The sequence below is a fragment of the Nymphaea colorata genome, chromosome 10 (genome assembly GCF_008831285.2).
Source record: "Nymphaea colorata isolate Beijing-Zhang1983 chromosome 10, ASM883128v2, whole genome shotgun sequence".
NCBI lineage: Eukaryota > Viridiplantae > Streptophyta > Magnoliopsida > Nymphaeales > Nymphaeaceae > Nymphaea > Nymphaea colorata.
This window is the reverse complement of record NC_045147.1, coordinates 23,471,446-23,495,722: the sequence shown is the minus strand read 5'-3', so window position 1 is coordinate 23,495,722 and position 24,277 is coordinate 23,471,446. Positions and strand designations below refer to the sequence as shown.

The following is a 24,277-nucleotide window of genomic DNA, read 5'->3' as shown; positions in this document are numbered from 1 at the left end:
CAGCTGCCGTTAAACTTGCCCAGATCGACACGGTGTTGACGTGTGGCTGGCCCGAATATGGTCAGACTGGTATCACCCAGTGAAGAAAATGCAACCCCGACCAACGTCCAGCCAGCCACCGGCCGGAAATTGCTAGAAATCCTCGCCGTCCACAACGTAAAAGTGGGAAGGGAGACCAACAAATTTTTCTGAAAAATCTACTCCAGTAAAAAATCGGTTTTCTTTAATATCGAGTCTCCCAGCTGCCGTTAATCTTGCCCAGATCGACGGTGTTGACGAGTTCCGGGTAACCGTCATATAATGGTCACTGCGGCTCGAGTGTCTTTTTTGCCATCAAAATGACCATAATACCTTAGGATCAACCATCCTCAATCGTCATCTATAAGGGCAAAATTGTCAATCTTACTTCCCCGTCGAAAACCATAACCAACAAAAATAGGGAAAAGGATTGCATTTGCCTGTTCTTAGTCCTTATCTCACATTCCCACAAAATGTCCGTTTTGCCTTTCTCAAGCCATCTCATTCCATCCCAAGAATCTAAGCATATGCCAAGGATGCCAACAAACAAGAACTGAACAGATCAAACCATGACTGTCAAAGACGAAAACAGATCAAGGAGCAACAAAGCTCTTGCAGGAGCTTCCTTAAGACCAAGAAAGAGGAATCTCATGAAATAAGGTTTGATCCTATTCATGGATTACCAAAAAATCCACAAAGCTCTATTGGCTGGAAAACGAGGAGTTTAATATGTGATTAAAGTTAATCATGCGAGTAGATTGGCTTCGTATTGAATGTAACTATGTTCGAATCTGAATAATTGGGCCAGGTTAAGGTTTGGTGTATAAAACACAACATTGGTTTTGAATTTCCAGTGCAATGGCATTCACATATATCCATGAGCATGGGACATTCACAGAGAATCGTGTGCCAAATTTTTACTCAATTAGTACTCCGGTAGCGGTTTTCCTATCGAATATTACTAGTTTGATTTGATTTCAGTCAGATGCCAATCGTATCCGCCACTTTGTTCATAATCAAAATGAAGGAGTCTAAAAGCATAAGCTTATGGGTGTACAGATTTTACTGCACATAGATTTTGCCTAGTGTTAGAATTGAGAAACTGCAGGGAGCATCCACTTCGTTGACACCCCAAAGAAATTAAAAACTTGAAGCCTGTCAATTGTAAGAGTTGGAAAAATCAACCAGACTTCATCCTACCTACTGAAAAAAGATGCACTAAGCAATGGATGTATGAATACGTTTCATGAAAATGGTGTCAGGGTAAGATTTTCGTCCAAGACCAGTCATGATCGGAATCTTGCCAATGAGGAAAAATCTAGACTGCTTTGTTATGATCAGATTTTTTGCAAAAAGAAAAAATATGTAATTATAGACTTTGCTAAAGTGAGAAAATGATTAACTTTCTAAATAAATTCGGAAGTAGTAGGATTTGAGAAAGGCACCTTTTTTGAGGAATGGCTCTTATTAATCTTTAATGCAAGGGCAAGCCGGTCAGGTCACCCAGAAGATGTGCTCCGATTGCTTTAAAAAAAAAATCCAATAAAATTACAAGGACAAAAAAAAAACATAAAAAATCTACATGAACAGGATCTTGCACATACTAAGTTCGACACATGAACGCAAATGGGGAAATGCCCAGGAACGTCAAAGGCATGCACATTTGCTACCCGTCAAACGTCAAAGTCGGTATTTCTGGATTCCCTCAACCCAATAAGCCCTTCCTGCCTTTTCCCTTCCTTCCTGGGGTTCAGACACCATAGCCAGAAAGGGTAGAAAGAGGAGAGAGAAAAAGAGGGAAAGGGGTGGTGAAAAAAATTAAAAGAAAACAAGAAGGAAAAAGATATAGGAGGAGGGAAATTGTTTTTCTATTTGTTGTTTCTTTTTCACAGAGTTTCTCGGACTTTCTTACCTCTTGTCTTCAAAGGTCAGATCGAGTTGTATATAATTTATTCAACGACGACAAGGTTTCAAAAGTTTTCGTTTCTTGGAGTGCTCCTTCCGTAGCCGCTTGTGTGGTGTCATCATCGTTCCCAACCAAGAAAATATGTGAATTTCCGGGAAAAATATAAAAGGAAAGACGAGAGAGAGAGAGCGCGAGGTTTGTTGGGTCTTGAAAATCGACCTTCGATTAGGTGGACAAAACAACCGATTCCTAGAATTACTCGGAACTCAACGTGGGTATCGAAGGATCGGAGGTTTCACCTCCGGTGCCGGTCATATTGCGAGTATCTGAGATTGTTTTCCCTTGTTGGATGTGTTTCATATTTCGATGGTTTCTTCTTTTTTTGGTTTAGTGTTTGGGCGCTTGCGGATTGATCGTTTTGTGGGTTAAGACGAAGGTGGTAGTGTTGCGTTTCTCAGATTGGTGGCTGATCGTGGTCCTTCCGCGGTCGCGGGCGATTGGGAGGTTGTGGCTTCTAGGGTTCTTTATTTGGGGACTCATTTTTAGTGAACTGGGGATGATGGTTTCTTGTTTTCTGGCGGTGGATTTTGAGATTGGCGTCTTCTTGCTGGAATTTCAAGGGGGCGTGTCGTGTTGATGTTGTCTCTAAGGAGTAGGGATGAGGATAGGGAGTTTAGGAAGAGGAGGAGGAAAGGGTTAGGGTTCGAACGCATGGGAGAGATGGAGGATAACGAGATTGAAGAAGGAGAGGCTTGCTCGTACCGGGACGATAATTCAAGCATCCATGGTCCTGATGTTGATGTCGATCTGTCTTACATTGTAAGTTCGCATATTTATCATGGGGAATTTTCTGAAGTTCTGTTTCTTTCTTCTTGCTATTGGTTTACTTGCTCTTTTGCCATACTTATTTTGTGAATGCGATTCAAATGCTACTTTGGATTGTTAATGTCGGAGCTAGGCTCTGGTCGCTAGCTTCCGTTGTTGGAGAACAGATGCTGGGTTGCATGTTGGCGGTGGTCGTATCCGAATTGCCTTCTTTACGTCTGTTTATTTTGTTGTATTGGACCATTGGTTCTAAATACTTGCCTAATCTGGAGCTTTGTGATTACGAGCTTTTGTGAGAGATGCTCATTCGAAGTTGGGATAACGTAATGCACTAGGATGCCGATTACAGGGCCCTCTTGCTATAATAGTTTTTTCGTGATAACACGATCTCTTGAATCCCATTGGTAAAAAATCTGGTTCATTTAGCTTGACAGGAACTCATGTTATTTCTCTTATGAACATCTCCAGCTTCCTCTTTCCCTTTTGTAACATGAGAATCCTATTGGATTATTGATGATCTCCTTTTGAAGCTTTCTCTTGTCCTTTTTGCAATGTCATGTTAAGTTTGTAACTTTTACTTATATGCTTGAACCTCTTCGCTCTGCTTTAAGGAACCCATTGCATGTGTGTATGCTGCATTTTCCGTTCCTTTTTATGTGGTAATAATGATGCATGTTTAGATGCATGAGCAATTTTGTGAAGTGTGTATTGTAATCGGTATCAGTTGGGCTAGTAGATATGCTGTGTTATATCATATTGCAATGTATCATAAACGTATCGTAAATTTATTTTTTAATTTCATTATATGGCTATGAGCATTCATCAATTGAAATATTTAACAAAAGAAAATCTAATGTCATAAGCCATAACAAATCAAGAAATAAGAGCTTTACATTTCACAAGATGAAATGGTTCAATGCAAATAACAAGCGAGAATATCATGATGATCATTCATCATCCTCGTCTTCGTTCTTGTTTTCATTGTTGTTTACATCTTATTCTTCAAGTTGAACATCCTTGCGGACTTATTCATGTTCTCTTTCATACGACGTTCTCCATCAAATGAACAATTCCTCCTTCAAATTGACAATTTCTCCTTGAAGGCAGCAAGAACTGCTCCTTTTTCAGCTCCTAAAAATGTGTACAAAGGAGCAAAGAAAGGGTTCTAAAACTCAGTTCAAAAAAGGGAGGCTCATACCCCCATTTTCCCATGTTGACCATGTCTTGTAAGATGCAAGGTGTATTGTCGTGTATCTTAAGACCTAGTGGTATGTATAGATACATAAGATACACATAGGATAGACCACTTTTTAAGATATGGGTGGTATATCTTATCGTATTTCTTAATAGATTATAGATGCGATGCATATGATGTGGCTGGGTATCATAGGAAATGTACAACACCGTCATGAGCATGTGTACAAGTTTAGGTAACAGCGAAAACTATCACAATTTCAGAAAGCTCATATGACACAAATGCATAATGTGATGGTTCATATCAAAATGGCTTGGACCTATCAATTAATTTGCATGAAAAAAACCCATGTCTCCATTTTTTTACCTAGGCGGAGGTGGGAAGTCGTGCATGGATAAATTGAGAACTTTTACTAGAGGTTATTTGACGTGCTTGAAACTTCTCCTTTGTGCCTGAAGAGGCATAGTGTAGCTGTTTGAGTTGGCGAGCTGGTGAGAGTTTGGCTGTTAGTTCGATCCCCATGGGCGCTATTCGCTTGGGCCTTATGTGGTAGGGCAGGACACCAAGTTGAAGGTGCATTGCTCTAACTGAGGCCCTGATGCTTCCCTTAACCTTGGAAGCAAGGAGAAGAGGGTTTCAGGGTTTTGTTTTTTTTTTTTGTTTTTTTTGTTTTTTTTTGGGGGGTGGGGTGGGGAGGGGAGGGGAGTAGATGTTGGGGAGTGTTGGCTTCTTGTGCCAAATTAGCTTGAAACTTTTCCTTGTGAATTCATTGAATGTATTATGCTTCATTTTCTTTCCTATTTATATTGCACTAAATTATGAATGATGCGCATGGAGATGCATGACCATCTTTACAAGTTGATATAACAATGGAAACTACCATAAATTCAAAATACTCAAATGATACCAATGTATAATATCATGGTTCCAAGCAAAATCACTTGGGCCCGTTGATTAATTTGTGTGAAACAGACCACACTATTTCCATTTTCTCCCCAGGGTGGAGGTCGGGAATTGTGATGGACTTGTGTGTGCGGAATAGAAGATCGTGAGGCATGCATTTGGTAGCACTGGTACAGTTAGCTACTTAATCTCGAAGAAGACTTGTCTTAGAGTCCAAGAGATAAGATTAGAGACAAAGGCGAGCAAATGTTCCTAAGTTAATAAGGTATGCCTTAAGATCTTTAAAAGTCGCATATTCTAAGCCTTCAAAGCTGTTAGTTGTTCCTAGGGTGCAAGGCTCCTGCATAATCTAGTTAGCCCTAGGCAGGGCTAGTTGGGGCATAGTCGAGAGTCAGAAAAAGAGATTAAACGAACTTAAGCATTTCAAAGACTTAAAGCAGAAAACGATTGAAACTCATATAATTGAAAGCAATGAAAATAATGTATTCAATATCTTTTAAATCATGCATTCAGATATCTTTTAGCATAAAAAACTACAAAAGGAAACAAGAATTTTGGGGGTTACACTTGGGCAGGTACTAAAGTTAGTTAGGCACTAGAATTATGTATGGGGAGTATAGGCAGCATAGGCACTGCTTTTGACCATGTTGGCCACATGCAAGTCAAAATTATGTAGTCAAAAGTGCTAGACGTGCGCTTAATTGGTTGGCCTTCAAATGATTGATGTGGGGGCCTAGGCCTCTGTCTCAGGATACAGTTGCACAACCTATGCAACAGATCTGTTCAAGTAAGGTTGAATGCAGGGGCTTAGGCTGAACAAATACAGTAGATGGAAGCAAAGGAGGAGGAGAAGAAGAATAAAGAAAGGAAGAATGTGGAAAAAAGAAGAAAAAAGGAGAACAAAAACTTTTGAAGGACCCTTTTCTAGAGGGGGCACCTAAATAATAGAACTTATTCGAAAAGGTGGCTGCTTAGGGCTGGCATTGGTGCAGTTTTGACTGCTAGAGTCAAAAAGGGTATTATCATGCTTGAATTAATACTGACCTGAATTTATTATACAGGTTTACTTTTGGATTAAAATCCATAGATCATGCAATTTAATTCATCACCCAGTTATGAAGACATTTCTTGTTGAGCAAGATGGAAAGCCTATTATGAAAATTAGCCATTTGATTTGATACACAAATCTATATGGTCATTGCTAGCATACTAAAATAACTTAGCAAATCTGGCATAAATGATTGGAGATCGAGGAAGCCGATGTGATGGTGAGAAGCCTTTCGTGGCTCAAAGTTCTAGACTGGTAGCACACTGAACCATACCGAAGTATGAGGAGAAGGATGCACCTTTCATATTTCTCTAGCTTGCCCTTTCTTGTCGTCATCCTGTTTCTCATAATTTCATTTTGGAGTCCACCTCTCTGCTCAACCAAAGTGAGTGGCTAGCCTTTTTCCAGCACGGGATGTAGGATTTCTCACAACACCTAGTGCAACACCTTTCGTAGGTTGGGTTTATTTCTAAAGTGTCAAGGTGACTGAGAGGATATATACCAATGCCATGGTGAATTGATTCCACATACTCAACCAGATATTTGCCTAACTCAAAGGTCCTTTCAGGAGCTGGTAGAGCCTGTGAAAAACGTTTTTTTTCCCTGTGTATAAATATATAAATAAATATTTTATTTTTTTCCCCAGCAGCAACTCAGAAAAGATGGTCCAAAAGAAAAGAAAAAAAATATCCATCTGATAGAATCTAACATTTCCAAATTGCAGAAACGGTGTCAACTATTTCCACAAATACTGCTAGTGTGTGATTGGACTAGTACAAAACTACAAATTAAGGGAACATAACCACCTTTGGGTATTAACATGGCTTAAGATTTGTCATGGTTTTGTATCTGGGTTCAGGGACTCATTCTTTTTGCTTGTTTGGATCTTGCATTTATCATCCCTCTATCAGAATTGTCTAGAGATTCTTTCATCCTTGTCCCCACTTTGATTTTACTCTCTTCAAAAATGTCTTTGATCTTTTCTTTAACTTCCTGTTATCGCAACTGGTAGCAACAGGAATGAACTAGATTAGGGAGCCAAGGAACCATAATAACATGAAAAAAATTAGAGCTCTCCTTTAATCTGTGAATAGGAAAGAATTCTTTTAGTCTTTATCAATAGAAAAACAAGAACTGTTATTTGTTAATTCCCCTTGCCCTCAAAGGATGTGCTGGTGAGCGCCATCTGTTTATGAAGTGATTCACGTATTTGAGGATAAATTTGTTTCTTGGTGATTAATATGGTGAAGGGGAATTTATATGGTAAGTGGTTTATTATTAAAGAAGGCCCTGAGAAGGCATTGATCTGAAGGCTGTCTGCCTCACTCTTTACCTTTCCAACTGTCCATGTGGTTTCCCCTTTAAAGACTCTTTTCAAGCAAATAGATCAAATAGTGAAAGCATCGGTAAAAATTGTAAGAGAAGTTGATGGATATTAACTAAATAAGATTGTTGCATTATAAACAGTGAAGATTAAAGTATAAAGTAAGAAGTCTAATAAAGGTTGGGAGCCGATCTCCCAGCAATTCTGATTGGAAAGTATAAAGTAAGAAATTGTACACAAATGTTAAAACACTTGCAATAGAAAAAAATTGAAACCCGAACTGGAAGAATTAGCTTTTCATTATTTTGTCCTCTCTCCTATCCATAGTTCACCTAACTTTCAAAATCTGCATAGAAGGGAAACCTATAAATGTATGTGAATGGTTGATGTTGAAGTATGAACAAAAGACATTGAAAGATAAGGTTTGATAACAGATTTGGAGCTTAGTTTAGGATGGATTTGTTTCTTGGTGATCACAATAGTGGACAGAGACAGGTTTACCATTAAACAGAAAACCCAAAGAAGGCAGTAAGCCAGTGATGGCTGTCTCCCTTTTGACCATCTTTCCAACTGTCCATGCGGCTTCCTTTTTAAGACACTCTGTTCAAACAAATGCATCAAATGATGAAGGCATGGACAATGATTTTGAGTTACAAGAAAATCTAAGGATGAAATCATGAAGCAAAAGCTGATCTTTCCATTATTAGGGCATGTTTGAGCGGTGTAGAGGGATGCCACTAGCTGGTCCGTCTCAAGATACCCCATCGTGAGATGGGGTTTGTATGGTGCCTTTTTTTGGGGACTTGACAGAAATACAAGGGAAAATGACAGAGAATGCAACTAAATGTCTGATGATACTCTTGTTCGATAATTGATGGTGAGGAAGAGCCATTTCATCTCAAAATTGCTGTAATGAGATACTTTTTCCACCCTTGCAACATGCCCTAAACACTGAACCTTTAACAGAAAAAGGTAGAAAAATGTCTGCCAATTATACTAAAAGAAATAAAAACCCCCGGACCTGAAAAAATTAGAACCACATGTACCTTGTTTTCAAAAACCTGCATGAGAAAAAACATAAATGTCAAGAAGTATTTTAAAGATTTGGATTATATTAAAGGATAAAGATGGAAATAAACATGAGAAGGAGAGAGATGTTTTCCATAGCTAAGGTATTAGAAACACAAGAACTAAAAGATATGGTTCAGTGTCACATAAACCGAGAAGAATTTCAGTAAACTTGGCAGTTTAGAGAAATAAAAATTAAATGTAATTGGAGAACATAGTTCTTCAGTTTGATGGTATAAAAACACAAATATTGAATCCACTACCTCTAGGTTAGCATAAGTGCACACCCGTGGAAAGATGGCCAAAGTCAGTGTCCTGAAAATATGGTATGACAATTCATAATTGGAAAGTGGGATTGATAAGTAGGACCCTTGAAGTATTGGCTTGTAGACAATCTACAATGGTCTATTGAGTACTGCCTTTCAGTAATCAACAAAAACTTCTAAAGTTCTATGTGATTTGATTGTTAAACCTCTTTAAAAAAGATTTTACGGTCACCTGAGGTGATTTGAGGGATTGAAAACTTCTCTGTGCATTCGAACACCCAATCTCTGCTTCTGTTGGTTTCATAATGTCTAATATTCCTAGCTCACTTTTTGTAACTCTTATTTTCAAGTATGCGCTATGAGGTTTGACATTTGCTCCTCTCTGCTGCAGGACGAAAAAATTCAAGATGTTTTGGGACATTTCCAGAAGGACTTCGAAGGTGGACTCTCTTTAGAGAATTTGGGTATGTTTTGAGAGCTTCAAAACAGAAAAATTTTGCTAGTACAATTATTTTATACTACTGAATCTATTATATGATTCTTTGAGAATGATTGTAAACACTTTTTTTTTCTTTTTTAATAATGCTGTCTTTGTCATTATCATCTCATTTTGCAGGGTCAAAATTTGGTGGCTATGGTTCATTTTTACCAAGTTATCAGCGATCTCCTCCCATTTTGTCAAATTCAAGAAATCCAGGAAAGGTCCAGCATGCTAACACACCAAGTCATGTTGACCAGTCCCTTGAGGTATCTTTTGGGAAGGAATGTCGATGACCATCCCAGTCATTTGTTTAGTTTCTAACTGCTCTATCTTCTTTTCTCCTTTTTTTTTGGACAGGCTACACGTCAGAATATCAAACATCAGACAGATGCTTCTGTCCTTGTTAGGTCTGCCCCTGCTCCCGCTAATGTACAGATGGCCGCATCTGTGACTTCCTTGGTTGCCTCTACTCACAAAGATTTTGGAATGAATATTACCATGCATAATGCTCAGGACTCCACTCCCAAGTGCGAGCCTGATTTTAAGCCCTCTAACCAAAATGGTCAGAAGTCTCTTAAAGTGCGAATCAAGGTCCCTTCTGAAAATGTTTATGCTAGGAATAATGAGGCTATCTACAGTGGCCTGGGCCTTGACATTTCTCCATCTACATCTCTTGAAGATAGCTCAGATGACAGTGGAGGCTTGTCAATCAAAACTCGGGAGGCACCGGATGAATCCCCTAATTCCATTCTTCAAGTAAGCTTTTCCATTTATGGCTCAAAATGCATCTTTTTTAAGGGGAAAAATCCTAAATCTGGGATTGCTTTTATTTTCTAAACAGGTTATGACGTCCTTCCCACTTGTGGATGGTTTATTGCTCTCACCCCTTTCTGATGTTCTGTTGAGCTTGATGGAAAGGGGAAAGCCTCTTCATGAAGAGAGTCGATCAGAAGCAGTACGAAAGAGTGTCTCTGGTAGGGACACAGAATGTGTTGTTTCATCATCTGGAAGAAATTCAAAAGGACACAAAGGGAAGACAAAAGTAGCTCTACGTCAAGCTGGCGAGCTTGAGGAAGTCAAGCATGTGAATCCTACAGCTGAGGAGAAAGGTGTTGCTGCTATGCTTAAGAAAGAAGTTGACATTGAGACACCAGAAGGCAAAGAAATTGTTTTGAATGCTTTGAAGCTTCCATTGCTGGCTGTAGGAGAGGATGACTCTTGTGAAGAATTGGACAAGTACAGTGACCTAGATGTGGGAAAGGCCACATGCAAGCTACCTGATGTCTTAAAGGAGCAGGGAGAGATCACATTGTCTAATCCTATGAAAAAGGAAGCAAGGGAATCAACAAGACACATGGGTATGATGAAAGATGGCAATACTGTGAATGAGATGCTACTCATGAAAGGGAAGCTTATGTTGAAAACAAATTTGGCAGGCAGAGCATGGGAAGAGCAAAATGATAATTTGGAAATGGGGAGAGATGATAAAGCTACAATTGATCCTAGGTTTCATGTATCAAATGATTTTACTCCAGGAAAGAAAAGTAGCAACTCTTTGTCTGAGTATCCAAATCAAAAGATGAATGAAAGGAAAACGTTGATAGCTCAAACTGATGACCGAAAAAAACAAGAAGGGAAAAATCACTTGGTTGTTGAGAAGAAAAAACGGAAGGATAGCCAAAGTAACATAAAATCTGCTTCAGATCCATCTAAAGAAAGACCAATGTCTGCCTCCGGTTCGGTAAAGCATAAGAAAAAACACATGCATGCCAGAAATGGCCTTGAAACTCCACATGACATGGTGAGATCTCAGGAATCAAACAAGAGAACTGATAAAGATTGCCACAAAGACACAACTGGCCATGTGGGAATTGAACATCTTAAAAGCAGGGTGGATTCATTAGATTCTTTTGGCAAAGATAATGTGGGGGTCCTAAAGGCCAAAGACATCCAGAGGGGTTCTGATCAACATTTTGAAGAACAAAATGATGGATTGAATGCAAAAATACTGGAAAATGCATCCTCATCCAATCTGAATGTGTTAGGTTCTGTTCCTCCCATTGCCTCAAATGGTTTGTTATCTGATACAGCTGCTACTGCAGCAGCCCCAATCGTTATAGAGGAATATTGGGTCTGTTGTGACAAATGCCAAAAGTGGCGTCTGCATCCTTTTGGTCCAGATCCTACATGTCTGCCGAAGAAGTGGCTATGCAGTATGCAGCACTGGCTGTAAGTTTTCCCACTCATTCTGATAGATGAAAGTGTAAATCAAATTTGGTGTTGATTTTCTAATATTCTGTTGCTTACATTACACATCAGATGCATTGGGTTGATCTGTTTTCCTATAATTTATGTAGTGGTAAGTTTATGAGCGATTAGGTAATGTGGGACTTTCAAAGTTTCTAAAAAATCTAAAAGCCAATCGACTAGATTGGCAAGATCTTTGCATGGAATCTTTATTGAATAGGTATATTCTCTAGTAAATAAAATAAGATAAATATGTTACTCTTTCAGATCACTATAAACTATAGAATAAGATAAAAATGCTACTGTTTCTGTTCAAACTATAAACTATCTGCAAGAGGGTTCTTGTTCTCTGGTAGTTTTTTGGAAGGTAAAAATTGCTACTGTTTCAGATCAAACTAAAAGCTAACTGCAATAGGGTCCCTTTTTATCTGATCCACTAGTACTGTTGTATATGTGTGTGTGAAACTGTTGTATGGTGTTATACATTTAGTTGTTTTTAGATAAGGTTTGGTGGATCCTCACTTCAATTTAAATGCACATAGGAACTTTATGGAATACAAATCTTCTAAACTAGTACCAAGAACCTACCTTCCAAGCTGGGAGTTGTACAATGGAAGTTTTTTGTACTTGCATAAAGATGCACACAAACACATGCATATTGCATACATATATTGGTGTAAGATTATCATTAGGTTCTCATACTATTTCTGTCAGTTCGTGAACATTTATTTGTTTGTTAATTCTTCTACCATCCAGGCCAGGGTTAAACAAGTGCACTGTAAGTGAAGAGGAGACAAACAAAGCATTCTATGTATTTTACCAACTGCAAGATCATCAAAATAGCCTCCACACACAGAATTTTGGATCAGTACCTGGTGTGAACTTGGGAGATGGGCAGAATCCTGGTTCAACCTTGTTTAAGTGCAGTGCCAGCTCAACCACTGGAAAGAAGAAATTTATGGTGAAGGATACAAATAATGGTTCAAACTTGACGACTTTTGTGTCATTTTCAAATTCAACAAAGAAAAACCAGCAAACCCCTATCAAGAGTATAAATGATGTGAACCGGTATCCTTCAGATTCAAACACATCAAACAAAGAGACAATGCAGTACGTGGTTAAGTCTCATGAACATGATGGCAATAAACAAAGGCATAAACAGAATGAGAAACATAAGTCACTAAAAGGCTACTCGAATGAAGGTATTTTTTTTTCTGTTTTCACTTTTCTCTTTCACGTTTCATATGGTTGTTTCATTTCGATTTTTGCAGTTATGTTTGTCTAGTTCAATTATTATCCTATGAATAGGCGATGCTTCCTTGTTGGGCCAACGTATGTTTCTAGCACTAGGTAACTTTGTTTCGTGTAATTTGATTTTAGGTGATTATGTTGAGCTGGATATGGATCCTAAATTCAAGGATATGAAAGAACCTGAGCAGGATAATCACAGATCCTCCAAGAAAGTTAAGGTTGATGGTTCCCGCACGGATGAAGAATGGGACTCAAGGAATGTGCAATCTGATAAAGATGAAATCTCAACAAAGGTTGCATCTACAAATGTGCAAAAATTTGATAAAGATGAAACCTCAACAAAGAAGAGAAAAATGAAACAGTGGCAGGCGAGTCAGGTGCTTCCAGAGGGCATTGTTAATAAAGAGAATTTCTCTGATAGCAGGCTGTTAGCGAAAGATGTAACACATGAAATGGAGAAGAAAAGGGAAAAAAAAGCAAAGTCATCAAAGTTTGAGGAAAGGGAATCAAGCACTCGAAGTTCAGATGTAAGGGTGGAAAAGAAAGGAAAAGTCATGCAGATTGTGCCTAATAACAGTGAAGATCCTCTCTTGGATGGGACGTGCGAAGGTAGCTGGGGGAGGAATGTGAAGGAACATCAGCCTGCAAAATTTCAGGCCAATGCGGTTTCTAAGAGGATCTCAGAAGGTGTCAATTCTTTGAAGCAGGATATTGGATATATGCAGCAGTCTTCGGCTGCCACTTCAAGCTCCTCTAAGGTTTCTGGTTCTTGTAAATCTAAAACAAATCTTCAGGAGGTGAAAGGCTCTCCTGTTGAATCCGTTTCTTCGTCCCCATTAAGGATGTCTAGTGTTGATAGAGTTGCATCAAGGAAGAACTTTTCAGGTAAGGATGATATGACAAATGTTGGTCCTTTTGTTGGAGGTAGTCCACGAAGATGTTCTGATGGTGAAGCAGTTAGTGGAAGCAATCGCTCTCGGATCACATCAAAGGAGAAAAATTCAGTCTTAGGAGAGCATGTGATGCAGAACGGTGGCAAGTCCTCTAGATCTTTGGTTCTGGACTCAGGTAGAGTGGCTTGTGATAATCATAGTGGAGACCTTAAGAAATCTAAATATGGGTTGAAAACTTCTGCTGATGCAGGCAATAACCATGTTGTTGATGGCACGGATGTCATAGGACAGCAGAATCATGGTCTCAATGAATTGAAGAATAAGGAAGACAGTTCAGAAAGAAAAAATTGTGATGCTGCAAATGGTTCCTTTCAAGGAAAGTCAGGAAAGGGATCCTCTTCTCGAGCAAGGGAAAAACAAGGGGGCACCAAATCAGACACTAAAAAGGGAAAATGTAAAGATCTTATTTCATTTGATGAAGATCATGGTCAGTTTGCCTCAACAAATTCAGTGGTTGGAAAGTCCAAGACAGTTCGAAGCAAGGATGGGAGACCTGCTTTGCAGCAAACCTCTCAGCAGCCAACAGCATGGGAGGACGAAAAGATGTTGGGCCCACCTCACTTAAGTAAAACTGATACTGCAGATTTGGTTTCTGTGAGAGGACGGTCACAGACATTCCCATCATCTCAGGAACCACCGAGGGCAAACAGTTCATCTCATAAAGTAGGCAACACAGGTGCATGTTCTGTGGATGCATCCAATGGTGGCACATCAAAGGTGCCTAATCAAATGGATAATCCAAGATTAGCAAAAGGTGCTGGTCTGAGACATGCTGCAACTAATGACATTGTTGTCAGGGAACTTGATGTCAGAAGCCCGGTTAGGAAAGAAAGTGGTCAAACTGCTTTGAGAGAGGCGAAGGATTTGAAACATACTGCTGATCGATTAATGGTCTGTAGCCTTCTGCAAATTTTCCATTTTGTACCATGTAGTGTCCTTGTTCTAATGTTCATGTGGTCGGATGATGTCTTCTAGAATGGAGGTCAGGAGCTCGAAAGTTTTGGTTTGTACTTCCGTTCAGCCTTGAAGTTTCTTCATAGTGCATCACTTTTGGAACCTAATGATACTGAAGGTATAAAGCCAGGGGATAATCATTCAGTGCAAATTTACAATGATACTGCGAAGCTGTGCGAGTAAGTCCTTCACAAAAATGGCAATTTCTTTACCTAGTTCAGTACATTACAATTAGCTTTCAGTTTGTTATTTCTTAATCTAATCCACTCCAGCAGATTCTGTTGGTCAATTTTCTTTGCATAGATGTAGATAGTGAAGGCACGTGAATGCATTTTTTATTCATAAATATAAAGGATAAACTAATAGAAAACTGGATTGGCACAGCTTGAGCCATCATGCTTACAATTTCAGCCTTTTTCTCTCTGTGATTTCCCATCTGTCTCTGATGCACGTCACTGATGGCTCTTCTATTTGTCACTGATGGCTCTTCTATTTGTTGTTTTCTCGTCTATTTTCTTAGGATTTTATTTTTCTTGAAGAATCTTGGAGATCATCTGTCTTGGAAGGGCCTTTATGTGATATGTGAATGTTGTAAAAGCATACCGTAATGCGTATTGATCGGGCCTACCTGTCTGCCTTATCGTAATGTATTGTAAATGTAGTGTAACGTATGTAAAATTAATTTGTAATTTATCAAAAATTACAAAAAAAAAAGAGAAAAATTCAGAAAAGATTGGAAAAAGTCATGAAACATAGAGAAAATTCAAAAAGAATGGGAAAAAATGCATTCCATATAAAAAAAACTCAGCATAGGTTCATCATTTATACGCCCTAATATATCAACAACACATTCAGTAATGAGAAATAGTTGATTCAAAAATCCATAAAATTCAGCCAATGTTGTAAAAGGTGTATCGTAATGCGTATCAGTCAAGCCGATATGCTGTATCGTAGCCCATCATAATGTACTGTAAATGTTATCCTAAAGTTTTTTTTTTAATTCATAAAAGGTAGGCAAAATCAGAAAATAGAGAAAATTCAGAAAAGATAATGAAAAAGTGTTCTATATAAAAAACTCATTATGCACATAATGAACATTCATGATTCATCATTCTTAAGCCATAATATGTTAACAATACATTAAGAAAATAAAGCAAATACCTTCATAAAATAAATAGAAACCTATGGTAAAGTTTAGAAAACAGCAGAAATATATGTAAAACTTGAAATTGGGAGATGGTATATCTTTTATAGAAGAAGCAACACAAAAGTCTTCTTTTTCCAAACATGCATGGGTTTTCCCACAAGCAAATCTCCCTTCAAATCAACGATTTTCCCCTCAAATTGATGATTGATTTCACAATTTCTCTCTAAAACCAGCAAAATCTCTTTCTCCTAGACCTTTTATAAGTGTTAAAAATCTAGTGCAAGTTGTGATTTTGAACAAAAAAAATTGATCAAAGGGGGATTGTGCCCCCTTTTCAAAATTGTACATTATCATAAGATACAGGCTGTATCGGCCGTATCGTATAGGTTTTGTTGTCTTATGCAATACGTATTGTACGACACATTGATATTGTATCAGACGATATGGATTACACTGGTTTAAAGTTTAAACAATTTATAGTGTTTTGCATGACATCGACGATTTCTTGCACAGATGCGTGATTTTTCTGCAAAACTAGCAAAACCTCCCATTCCCGTAGCCCTTAGAGATGTTTAAACAACTTGTGTCTGAGCTTCACTTTTGATATTTAGGTTCCCAACATTGTCATGAGTATCCAAGGTGGACGCTTATATGGTTTCCAATTTCCATAGAGGCCACACGTCAAGGTGGGTATGGGAACACTATGTCCAAGGGTTCTATACCTTCTACAATGGACTGATTTTTCAAAACCATAGCTTTCAAACAGGAATAGTCCTGTGGTTTCTGCACACAAAACGGTTTACTCCGTTTGAAAGCAACCATCACAAAAGTATGCTTCCTCAACATAGCATAAAATTTATTGGAATATTTCTTTGCCTTTTGGAAACAACTAAACTTTCCCTTTTTTGTAGTGGTTTAAAGTTCTGAATTTTAATTGGGAATTTGGGAGACTTGTAAACCCATTTGTCACAAGTTGCAAGTGCTTGGATCAATTATGAAAAACGAATCCATGATGTTAATTGTGTGTTTTCAAATTTTAAAATCCATACTGACATTTACTTGGTCATCACATTCATACAAAGACTGCTTAACGGTGTCCTTAAACCATTATGAATTTATGTCTTCATAAAACATAAACAAGAGGGGGTTCAAGACCACATCTTCAACCTACTTTTTATAAAAAGTCTTAAGTGTTATGTTTATGTGTGGGATAGCGAAAGATGTAAAATCAAATACCTAGGTGATAGAGAGAGAGGTAAAATCAAATTCCGAAGTGTTAAGGGTATTGATTTTAAGAAACTAAAGTTGTTTTCTTTCATTTGTATAGCTAAACAAACATGATACTTAATGATTTTTTTCTTTCCTTCCTATGCCAAAAAACTTTTATTTTAACTTCTTTCCTTTCCTTTCTTTTCATTTTCCTTCCTGAGCTTAATCCCCCATTTTCTTCTTCTTTCCTTTTCGTCCTTTAGGATCCGTTCCTTTGATCCAAATTAGTGTTAAAAGTATTTGCTATGTGTATTATCTATTGCATTTTATGATCATAGTTGGATAAGGTTCATTTTCAAAATTCTAAGTACACCTTTGATAGGTCATTTGTCTTGCTAGAAGCATAAAGGTGGTTCAGGAAGGAGAAATCATGCTCATATTTTATTATAGTTGTGTATATAAGGAGCAATCATGCTCATATTTTATTATAGTTGTGTATCTATTGTCTACATTATGAGTGGTACATGCTTGTTGTTTGGCAGCGAGAAAATTCGTTTATGCTATCTTTTAAGTGTCTTCATTGTGTCTCTAAAATGATAAGTTCAGGAATATTGGAGTGTCAACAGTCCAATGTGGTGGGACTCATGTATTTGATGTTTACTTTTCACATCTTCTAGATGTTTGGCTGTTAACCTTAGCTACTGAAGGGAGTCTTGCTGTTTCTTTCTGCATCCTCCATAAGGTCTTTGCATATATTGTATGCAAAATTCTTTTCCTTGTACTTTAATTTATATTTTGACTTGCCAGCTTCTTTCTGATAGATAGCTAGCTCTAAGGCTTCTAAAATTTTTAAAACCAACTGTCCATAATTTGTTTAGATAGCTATTTTTATGGTCTGTGTTGGTGGATGCAAGGTCCCAGTTATATTGATATTGGCATGATTCTTATAAGCGTGTCATGTCATGCTAATCGCATGCTCTCTTTGACGAACAGGTTTTGTGCCCATGCTTTTGAGAGGTACAAGGACATGGCTGCAGCAGCATTGGCATACAAGTGCATGGAAGTGGCCTATATGAGGGTTGTGTTCTTGAAACAATCGTACATAAACAGAATTCGCCATGAAGTGTTGTCTGTGTTGCCTAGTGTCCCTGGTAAGAAATTTGGCTTGGTCTTAAAAAGCAATGTTTCATTGGACGGCTGGAAAATTCCTTTTTCCCGATGGAACTCTTGTTATATCCAGCTATTTTGGATGGTTGGTGTTACACATAATTCCTAAGTTATGACACATCATACTTTGAGAAGTGCAAATCTAGTGAATATGTGCATATAGTAAAATTCTAGACACTGCTCTTTGCTTTTTTTTCTTTTTCTTTTTTTTTTCTTGTATGAATATGCAATATACATTATTTTCTCTTCCACAAAGAAACAAATAATTTTTTTTTCCTAGTGTAATGTTTCGTTTATGCTAAAATTGGAATCTGGATTAAAGTTATTCATGATCATTAAAACATGATGCTTGCATCGTTTATGTTTGGTATTCTTACGTTTTCCCTATCTTAGATGTTTACAAGTAGAATCGTGGATTGAGCAGAAAGTTGTTGGTAGAACAGCAGTTTTAGTTTTAATTTTTAACTGATGTGCACTCCTTTTTCTTGATTACTACTTTTGTTGGTAACGCAGCAGTTATTAGTTTTAAGTTTTAACCACTGTGCACTCCTTTTTCTTGGTTACTACTTCTTCTTTATGTTCTTTCTTTGATTGTATAGTTTTTGTGTCTATATAATATGCCTTCTCATATAAATGATTTTCTTCTTTTTTGTTGCAGGCGAGTCACCATCTTCCTCTGCTTCAGACATTGATAATTTGAATAATCATGTAATGTCAGATAAGACTATTTCACTAAAGAGAGTTGGTTCCCCTCAAAGACCAAGCAGCCTTGTGATAAGTGCCCGCAATAGGCGTAGCTTTGACTGGCTACTCAACTTTGTAAGTTGCATCTTGTAGGTTATTTGTCCCAACTCCCATGATGGATAATATTATTATCACTTTTGTGGTTCTCTTTTGTTACTGTAAGTTTTACCTGTAGAAGATCCTAAGCATGACCTTTTCATACGAACAGATGTACAACGCTACTTATCACCTTTTTGGTAGCAGGGACATTCATCTTTTCTTTTTTACGCTGTTTTCTTTTTTCTGAACATTACTTCCTGTCCTCTGGAGTAACTTCGAGTTGATTAGGTTGACAACCATGAAAAGCAGTCTTTTGTGCTTCGTTGACTATTATTGCTTTCTTGAACCATCATCTCCACAATCTTCGTTTCTGAATTGCCTGCCCAAAAAAAAAAAATTATAAGCTGTTTTTGCAAAATCCATTGAATGCTGACTGAAAAGAACTTAATCTTTTGACTGGGTGGTGCAATCAGTGATGCACCCTTAACTTGTTTAATAGCTCCTGATGAAGTTGAATTATTATTGTCATCATCTCATCTTCACTAATGTCGTCTTCATTTTGGAGAAATCATTTCATTTTAAGGCTGGCCATTTTTTTTCTTGGATGACTTTATCTAGAAAACCCTTTTTTTCATGTATCTGCAACCTCTCTCTCTCTCTTTCTCCCCTCCACACACAGCACAGATTGATTCAGATGCTTTTGTGTTCTCTTATCTGAAGCTTCTCACTATTCAATGATATATTGACATATTGAGGTTCGCTTTGATTTGGTAACTGAAGCTTGTATTCTGGTAAAAAATTGGCAACACAAAGTTTCTCGTGAAGAGATGTATAGCTTGAACATAAACATCATAAGTGAATATTTAGTTGGTGAAGATGTTGTTAGCCCCAACAACAAGTTCCAGTAACTTCAACATTCTGTCTTTGTACCTAGTAGCTTTATACATAAAAGCTAGTGGAGTACTACCCATGCAGAGGCAATAAATGCAACGTTGTTAGAAAGGTGTTGTTCTCTTACGTACTAACAGTATTGCTCTTACATTGGACGAAAGCATGTTACTCCTTTTGAGTGAACCGTTCATTCTTATAAGAGAGCCATGAATTTAATAAAAAAAAAAATTCTTACCATGTGTTTCAGTTTTCTCCAGCTTTGTAAAAATCAGCTTGAATTGGTTAGTTTAATCAAATTGGTGGCAATCAGGTCACCATATGTCATAGTTTGTTCATTTTTATTAGATTTGAATATTTTGAAGTATTTCTTATTTCAAGGATGCTTATATGTTCCATTAATTTTTTAAACAAGCACAATAATGTTTTTGTCTGATTCATAACCAAGGCGAATTGAATTGCTGAATCAGCCAATTCACTGAACTGGATGGGAGATTTCTGGCAATTCATTTCAACTTCTGATTTTTAGGACACTGAATTTGCTCCCTAGAATCAATTAATCTTCATATGGTTAACTAATGTAGTCTCAAGTCATTGTTTGATTGGTATTTGATGAAAATGAACTTCCTTATGTTTTTATTTCTCATGGATGTATAGTTTGGTAGTCTAAGAGCTGCTGTAACAGTATTATTTGTTGTCCATATTGTAATATGCCCCCTTTATTTTGTAGGCAAATGATGTACACTTGGCAATGGATGCCTTGAGGAGATCACACAATGCATTATCAATTGCTAATGGAAGTTCAGGATTTGCTCGGTGTGGTCCTGAGGGCATCTCTTCTGCAAGAAAAGTTGTTGATTTTAACTTCCATGATGTGGAGGGGTTCCTGAATTTAGTACGTCATGCAATGGAAGAAATTAGTTGCTAAATGCTGGTGGCACTCATGAATGAATTATTTTGCTGGCTTATTCATCAGATGGGCAAAATTTTGTGAGCACGTGAAGGTCCTTCCACTTGGTTGTTAAATTCATTACCCAGCCTAAATTTTTGCAACTTCTCCCACCTGTATAGCTGTTTGCTGGTTGCGATGAGTTCTTGCAATGTTGATATGGTTTCATGTTGAGAAAATGCACTGGTGAAATTTGGCCAAGTAGAGTTGGGAGCTCTAAGAGGCAGATTGAGGAATACATGCAACACGCAGGAAATATAAAAGTTATTTGAAAGATTTGGGCCATATCTGGTGAAATAGCGTGTTGCCAAAATTTGGAAGTTTGAAAATGAAGCGCAGACTTAGCTGGAAAGTATATACATGATGCAACACTCAAAAGGCACAAAACCTGGTTCGAATTAGTCCAGTGCTGAACCTTTTAAAGATCTAAAAATCTGGAAGTTTTTTCTTTTTCCCACTAGTTATGGTAAAACATTTGGGAAAAGTAATTAGTTCAGAAACTTGCCTGTTCAGGAACATGTACATAAGATCAGATGCATGTTGGACTGGATTTGGTGCATCATTTTGCAAAGTTGGTTCTTGGTTTTACATTTATTAAGACCAGGAATGATGGTTCATCAGAGTAATGCAGGTTTCTGTATGAGATGACATGGTCTGTCTTTCATAAAGAAAACTTCTGTACCCTATATAGGTGGTCTCTCATGTCTTCCTGTTATTAACCTGAGTTTTGCTGTGTTAACTGGTGCAATTTGAGGTTCAGAGGATCAGACGGTTACTGGAGAACGAATATTGTTCATTTACCAAACATGGTACGTGGCTCTTGCTAGTTTTCTTCAGTATGACATATATTTGTGATAAGTTCTGGAGGAGTTGATCTGCTTTTTGAGTTTCAGGACCTGGCTTGTTTATTTGTGTACACTACCAATTGTAGTAGACATGGGACTGCCGTGGGTTGGGTCTTTCCGTATCAAAAAAGATTTCTGCAGGAATGAAAGATCCAACAGGTAAAACTTTTTTTGTTGGATCTGCTTGCAAAGGTACAACAATATATTTAGTTTCCATACAACACAATAAATAATTAAATGTATCAATGTGGCCATGAGTCATATATTTATGTCATACTTGCATAGTGATGGAGGACAGCAAATAAAAGTTGTTATTTTTTTCAGGTCAGACAGCAGGTTTTGGAGGTGACCAATTTCTTGCACATGGCCATTCACCATAATCGAATGTCTGTTGTAGAGAACACCCTAGTATGGAGAATTGACAGCTAATTGTATCATAAAACAACATTTCATTCTTTTCTCAATAAAATTCTTTGCATTGTCCAGTGCCAGTGAATTTGATTCAGTACATTGTAGTTTTTTCATTATGATCTTTTATACAAAGAAAATTCATATTTAGTTGATAGTTGTCTCTTTGGAGACATCCGATAAAATTGGAATGACCCATTTAGTTAATGGTTGTGATGTCCTCTTTGAGTCACGTCAACTGAAATCGAGCTAAGAAAAAATGCATCATTATCAGATCTCCATCTTTCCAAGTTCAAATTCAGTTCAATTCCTTAAAGTTAGTTCAATTCAGTTTTAATTGACTTCCGTTCCAGATCTCTAGCTCGAGCTGCAAATGAACACCATTGCTTGGAGTGAACTAACTTCAAACTGGAGGTGGATCAGACATCAAGTCACGTCAACTCAAATTGAGCTAAGAAAAAATCCATCATTGTCAGATCTACATCTTTTCAAGTTCAAATTCCGTTCAATTTGCTTAAAATTGGTTCAATTCAATTATAATTGACTTCCGTTCCATATCTCTAGCTCGAACTGCAAACGAACTCCATTGAATTGGGGAGAACTAAGTTCAAACTAGAGGTGGATCAAACATCAAGTCACGTCAACTCAAATTGATCTAAGAAAAAATGCATCATTATCAGATCTACATCTTTTTAAGTTCAAATTCAGTTCAATTTCCTTAAAATTTGTTAAATTCAGTTCTAATTGACTTCCGTTCCATATCTCTAGCTCGAACTGCAAATAAACTCCACTGAATTGGAGTGAACAAAGTTCAAACTAGAAGTGGATCAGACATCTTTCCATGTTCAAATTCAATTCAATTCTCTTAAAATTGGTTCAATTCAGTTTTAATTGACTTCCGTTCCAGATCTCTAGCTCGAACTGCAAATGAATTCCATTGAATTGGAGTGAACTAAGTTCAAACTAGAGGTAGATTAGACATCAAGTCAGGTCAACTCAGATTGAGCTAAGAAAAAATGCATCATTATCAGATCTCCATCTTTCCAAGTTCAAATTAAGTTCAATTCTCTTAAAATTGGTTCAATTCAGTTTTAATTGACTTCCGTTCCAAATCTCTAGCTCGAACTGCAAATGAACTCCATTGAATTGGAGTGAACTAAGTTCAAACTAGAGGTAGATCAGACATCAAGTCACGTCAACTCAAATTGAGCTAAGAAAAAATGCATCATTATCAGATCTACATTTTCCAAGTTCAAATTCAGTTCAATTGGCTTAAAATTGGTTCAATTTAGTTCTAATTGACTTTTGTTCCATAACTGCAAATGAACTCCATTGAATTGAGGAGAACTAAGTTCAAACTAGAGGTGGATCAGACATCAAGTTACGTCAACTCAAATTGAGCTAAGAAAAAATGCATCATTATCAGGTCTACATCTTTTCAAGTTCAAATTCAGTTCAATTTTCTTAAAGTTGGTTAAATTCAGTTCTAATTGACTTCCGTTCCATATCTCTAGCTCGAACTACAAATGAACTCCACTGAATTGGAGTGAACTAAGTTCAAACTAGAAGTGAATCAGACATCAAGTCACGTCAACTCAAATTGAGTTAAGAAAAAATGCATCATTATCAGATCGAGAGTTCAATCCGCTTAAAATTGGTTCTATTCAGTTCTAATTGACTTCCATTCCAGATCTCTAGCTCGAACTGCAAATGAACTCCATTGAATTGGAGTGAACTAAGTTCAAACTACAGGTGGATCAGACATGTTTAACTCTACTTTCCTTTAGTAGGGTCTCAGTTCATTTACTTGAGTCCAAGTTGCTTCAGTTCACTGGTATTTCAAACTGCTTCAAATTGGAGCTTCAAAACCTTTTCCTTTTGAACTGATTTGAACTTAAAATCTTGGCATCTAAACCAAGAAATCATGTCCATATTGAACTTGATCACATCTCGGTAATTTTGGATTGCATAAATCATATGTTTGATCAAACCTTTCATCTTTTACCCTCCCATGCATTGCCCTTTAGCAGGAGTAAAATGGCAAATAAACTTAGGTGATATGCCATAAACACTTAAGATCCAAACCATGTTTACCTTGAATATTAACTGGTTGGATCTAGATCCTATGAATTTGGGTACAAGATTTTGGATCTGGATCATATAAACTAAAGGTCAATTTGAATCTTGGGTCTTGATATTAGTGTTCAGATCCTAGATGAGCAGCAATCATGGTCACACTTAATCTCTTGAGCTTGGAATATTGGATATCATACTTAGATTTGGATATCAAAATTACATCTTAATATTGGATCGATGAATTGAGAACATGGATTCATGAAAATCTGGATGTTAAAACCCTAGAAGATATTTGGAAGTAAATCTTTATTTGAACTCAACCTGAATGTTGGATTTGAAAACTAATTTTGGATGAAAATCGTTTTG

General features: G+C 37.3%; 1 protein-coding gene across 4 annotated transcripts; it reads left to right on the top strand.

Moving 5' to 3' along the window:
* The first annotated feature begins 1,781 nt into the window (after nucleotides 1-1,781).
* On the top strand, nucleotides 1,782-21,985 carry LOC116261887 (cysteine-tryptophan domain-containing zinc finger protein 7-like). Of its 4 annotated transcripts, none has more exons than XM_031640816.2 (14): nucleotides 1,782-1,945; nucleotides 2,316-2,743; nucleotides 8,945-9,017; nucleotides 9,170-9,300; nucleotides 9,392-9,790; nucleotides 9,876-11,263; nucleotides 12,038-12,483; nucleotides 12,662-14,376; nucleotides 14,461-14,618; nucleotides 17,789-17,946; nucleotides 18,621-18,781; nucleotides 20,364-21,391; nucleotides 21,476-21,586; nucleotides 21,752-21,985. In XM_031640816.2, exons 2-12 carry the CDS (start codon nucleotides 2,561-2,563, stop codon nucleotides 20,559-20,561), a joined length of 5,010 nt encoding a protein of 1,669 aa, XP_031496676.1. In that variant the 5' UTR covers nucleotides 1,782-1,945; nucleotides 2,316-2,560; the 3' UTR covers nucleotides 20,562-21,391; nucleotides 21,476-21,586; nucleotides 21,752-21,985. The 4 variants fall into 4 exon arrangements, with proteins under 4 accessions (XP_031496676.1, XP_031496675.1, XP_031496674.1 ...); XM_031640815.2 differs by lacking the exon at nucleotides 1,782-1,945 and adding an exon at nucleotides 1,952-2,195; XM_031640814.2 differs by lacking the exon at nucleotides 1,782-1,945 and having other exon boundaries at nucleotides 1,952-2,743.
* The last annotated feature ends 2,292 nt before the right edge of the window (nucleotides 21,986-24,277 follow it).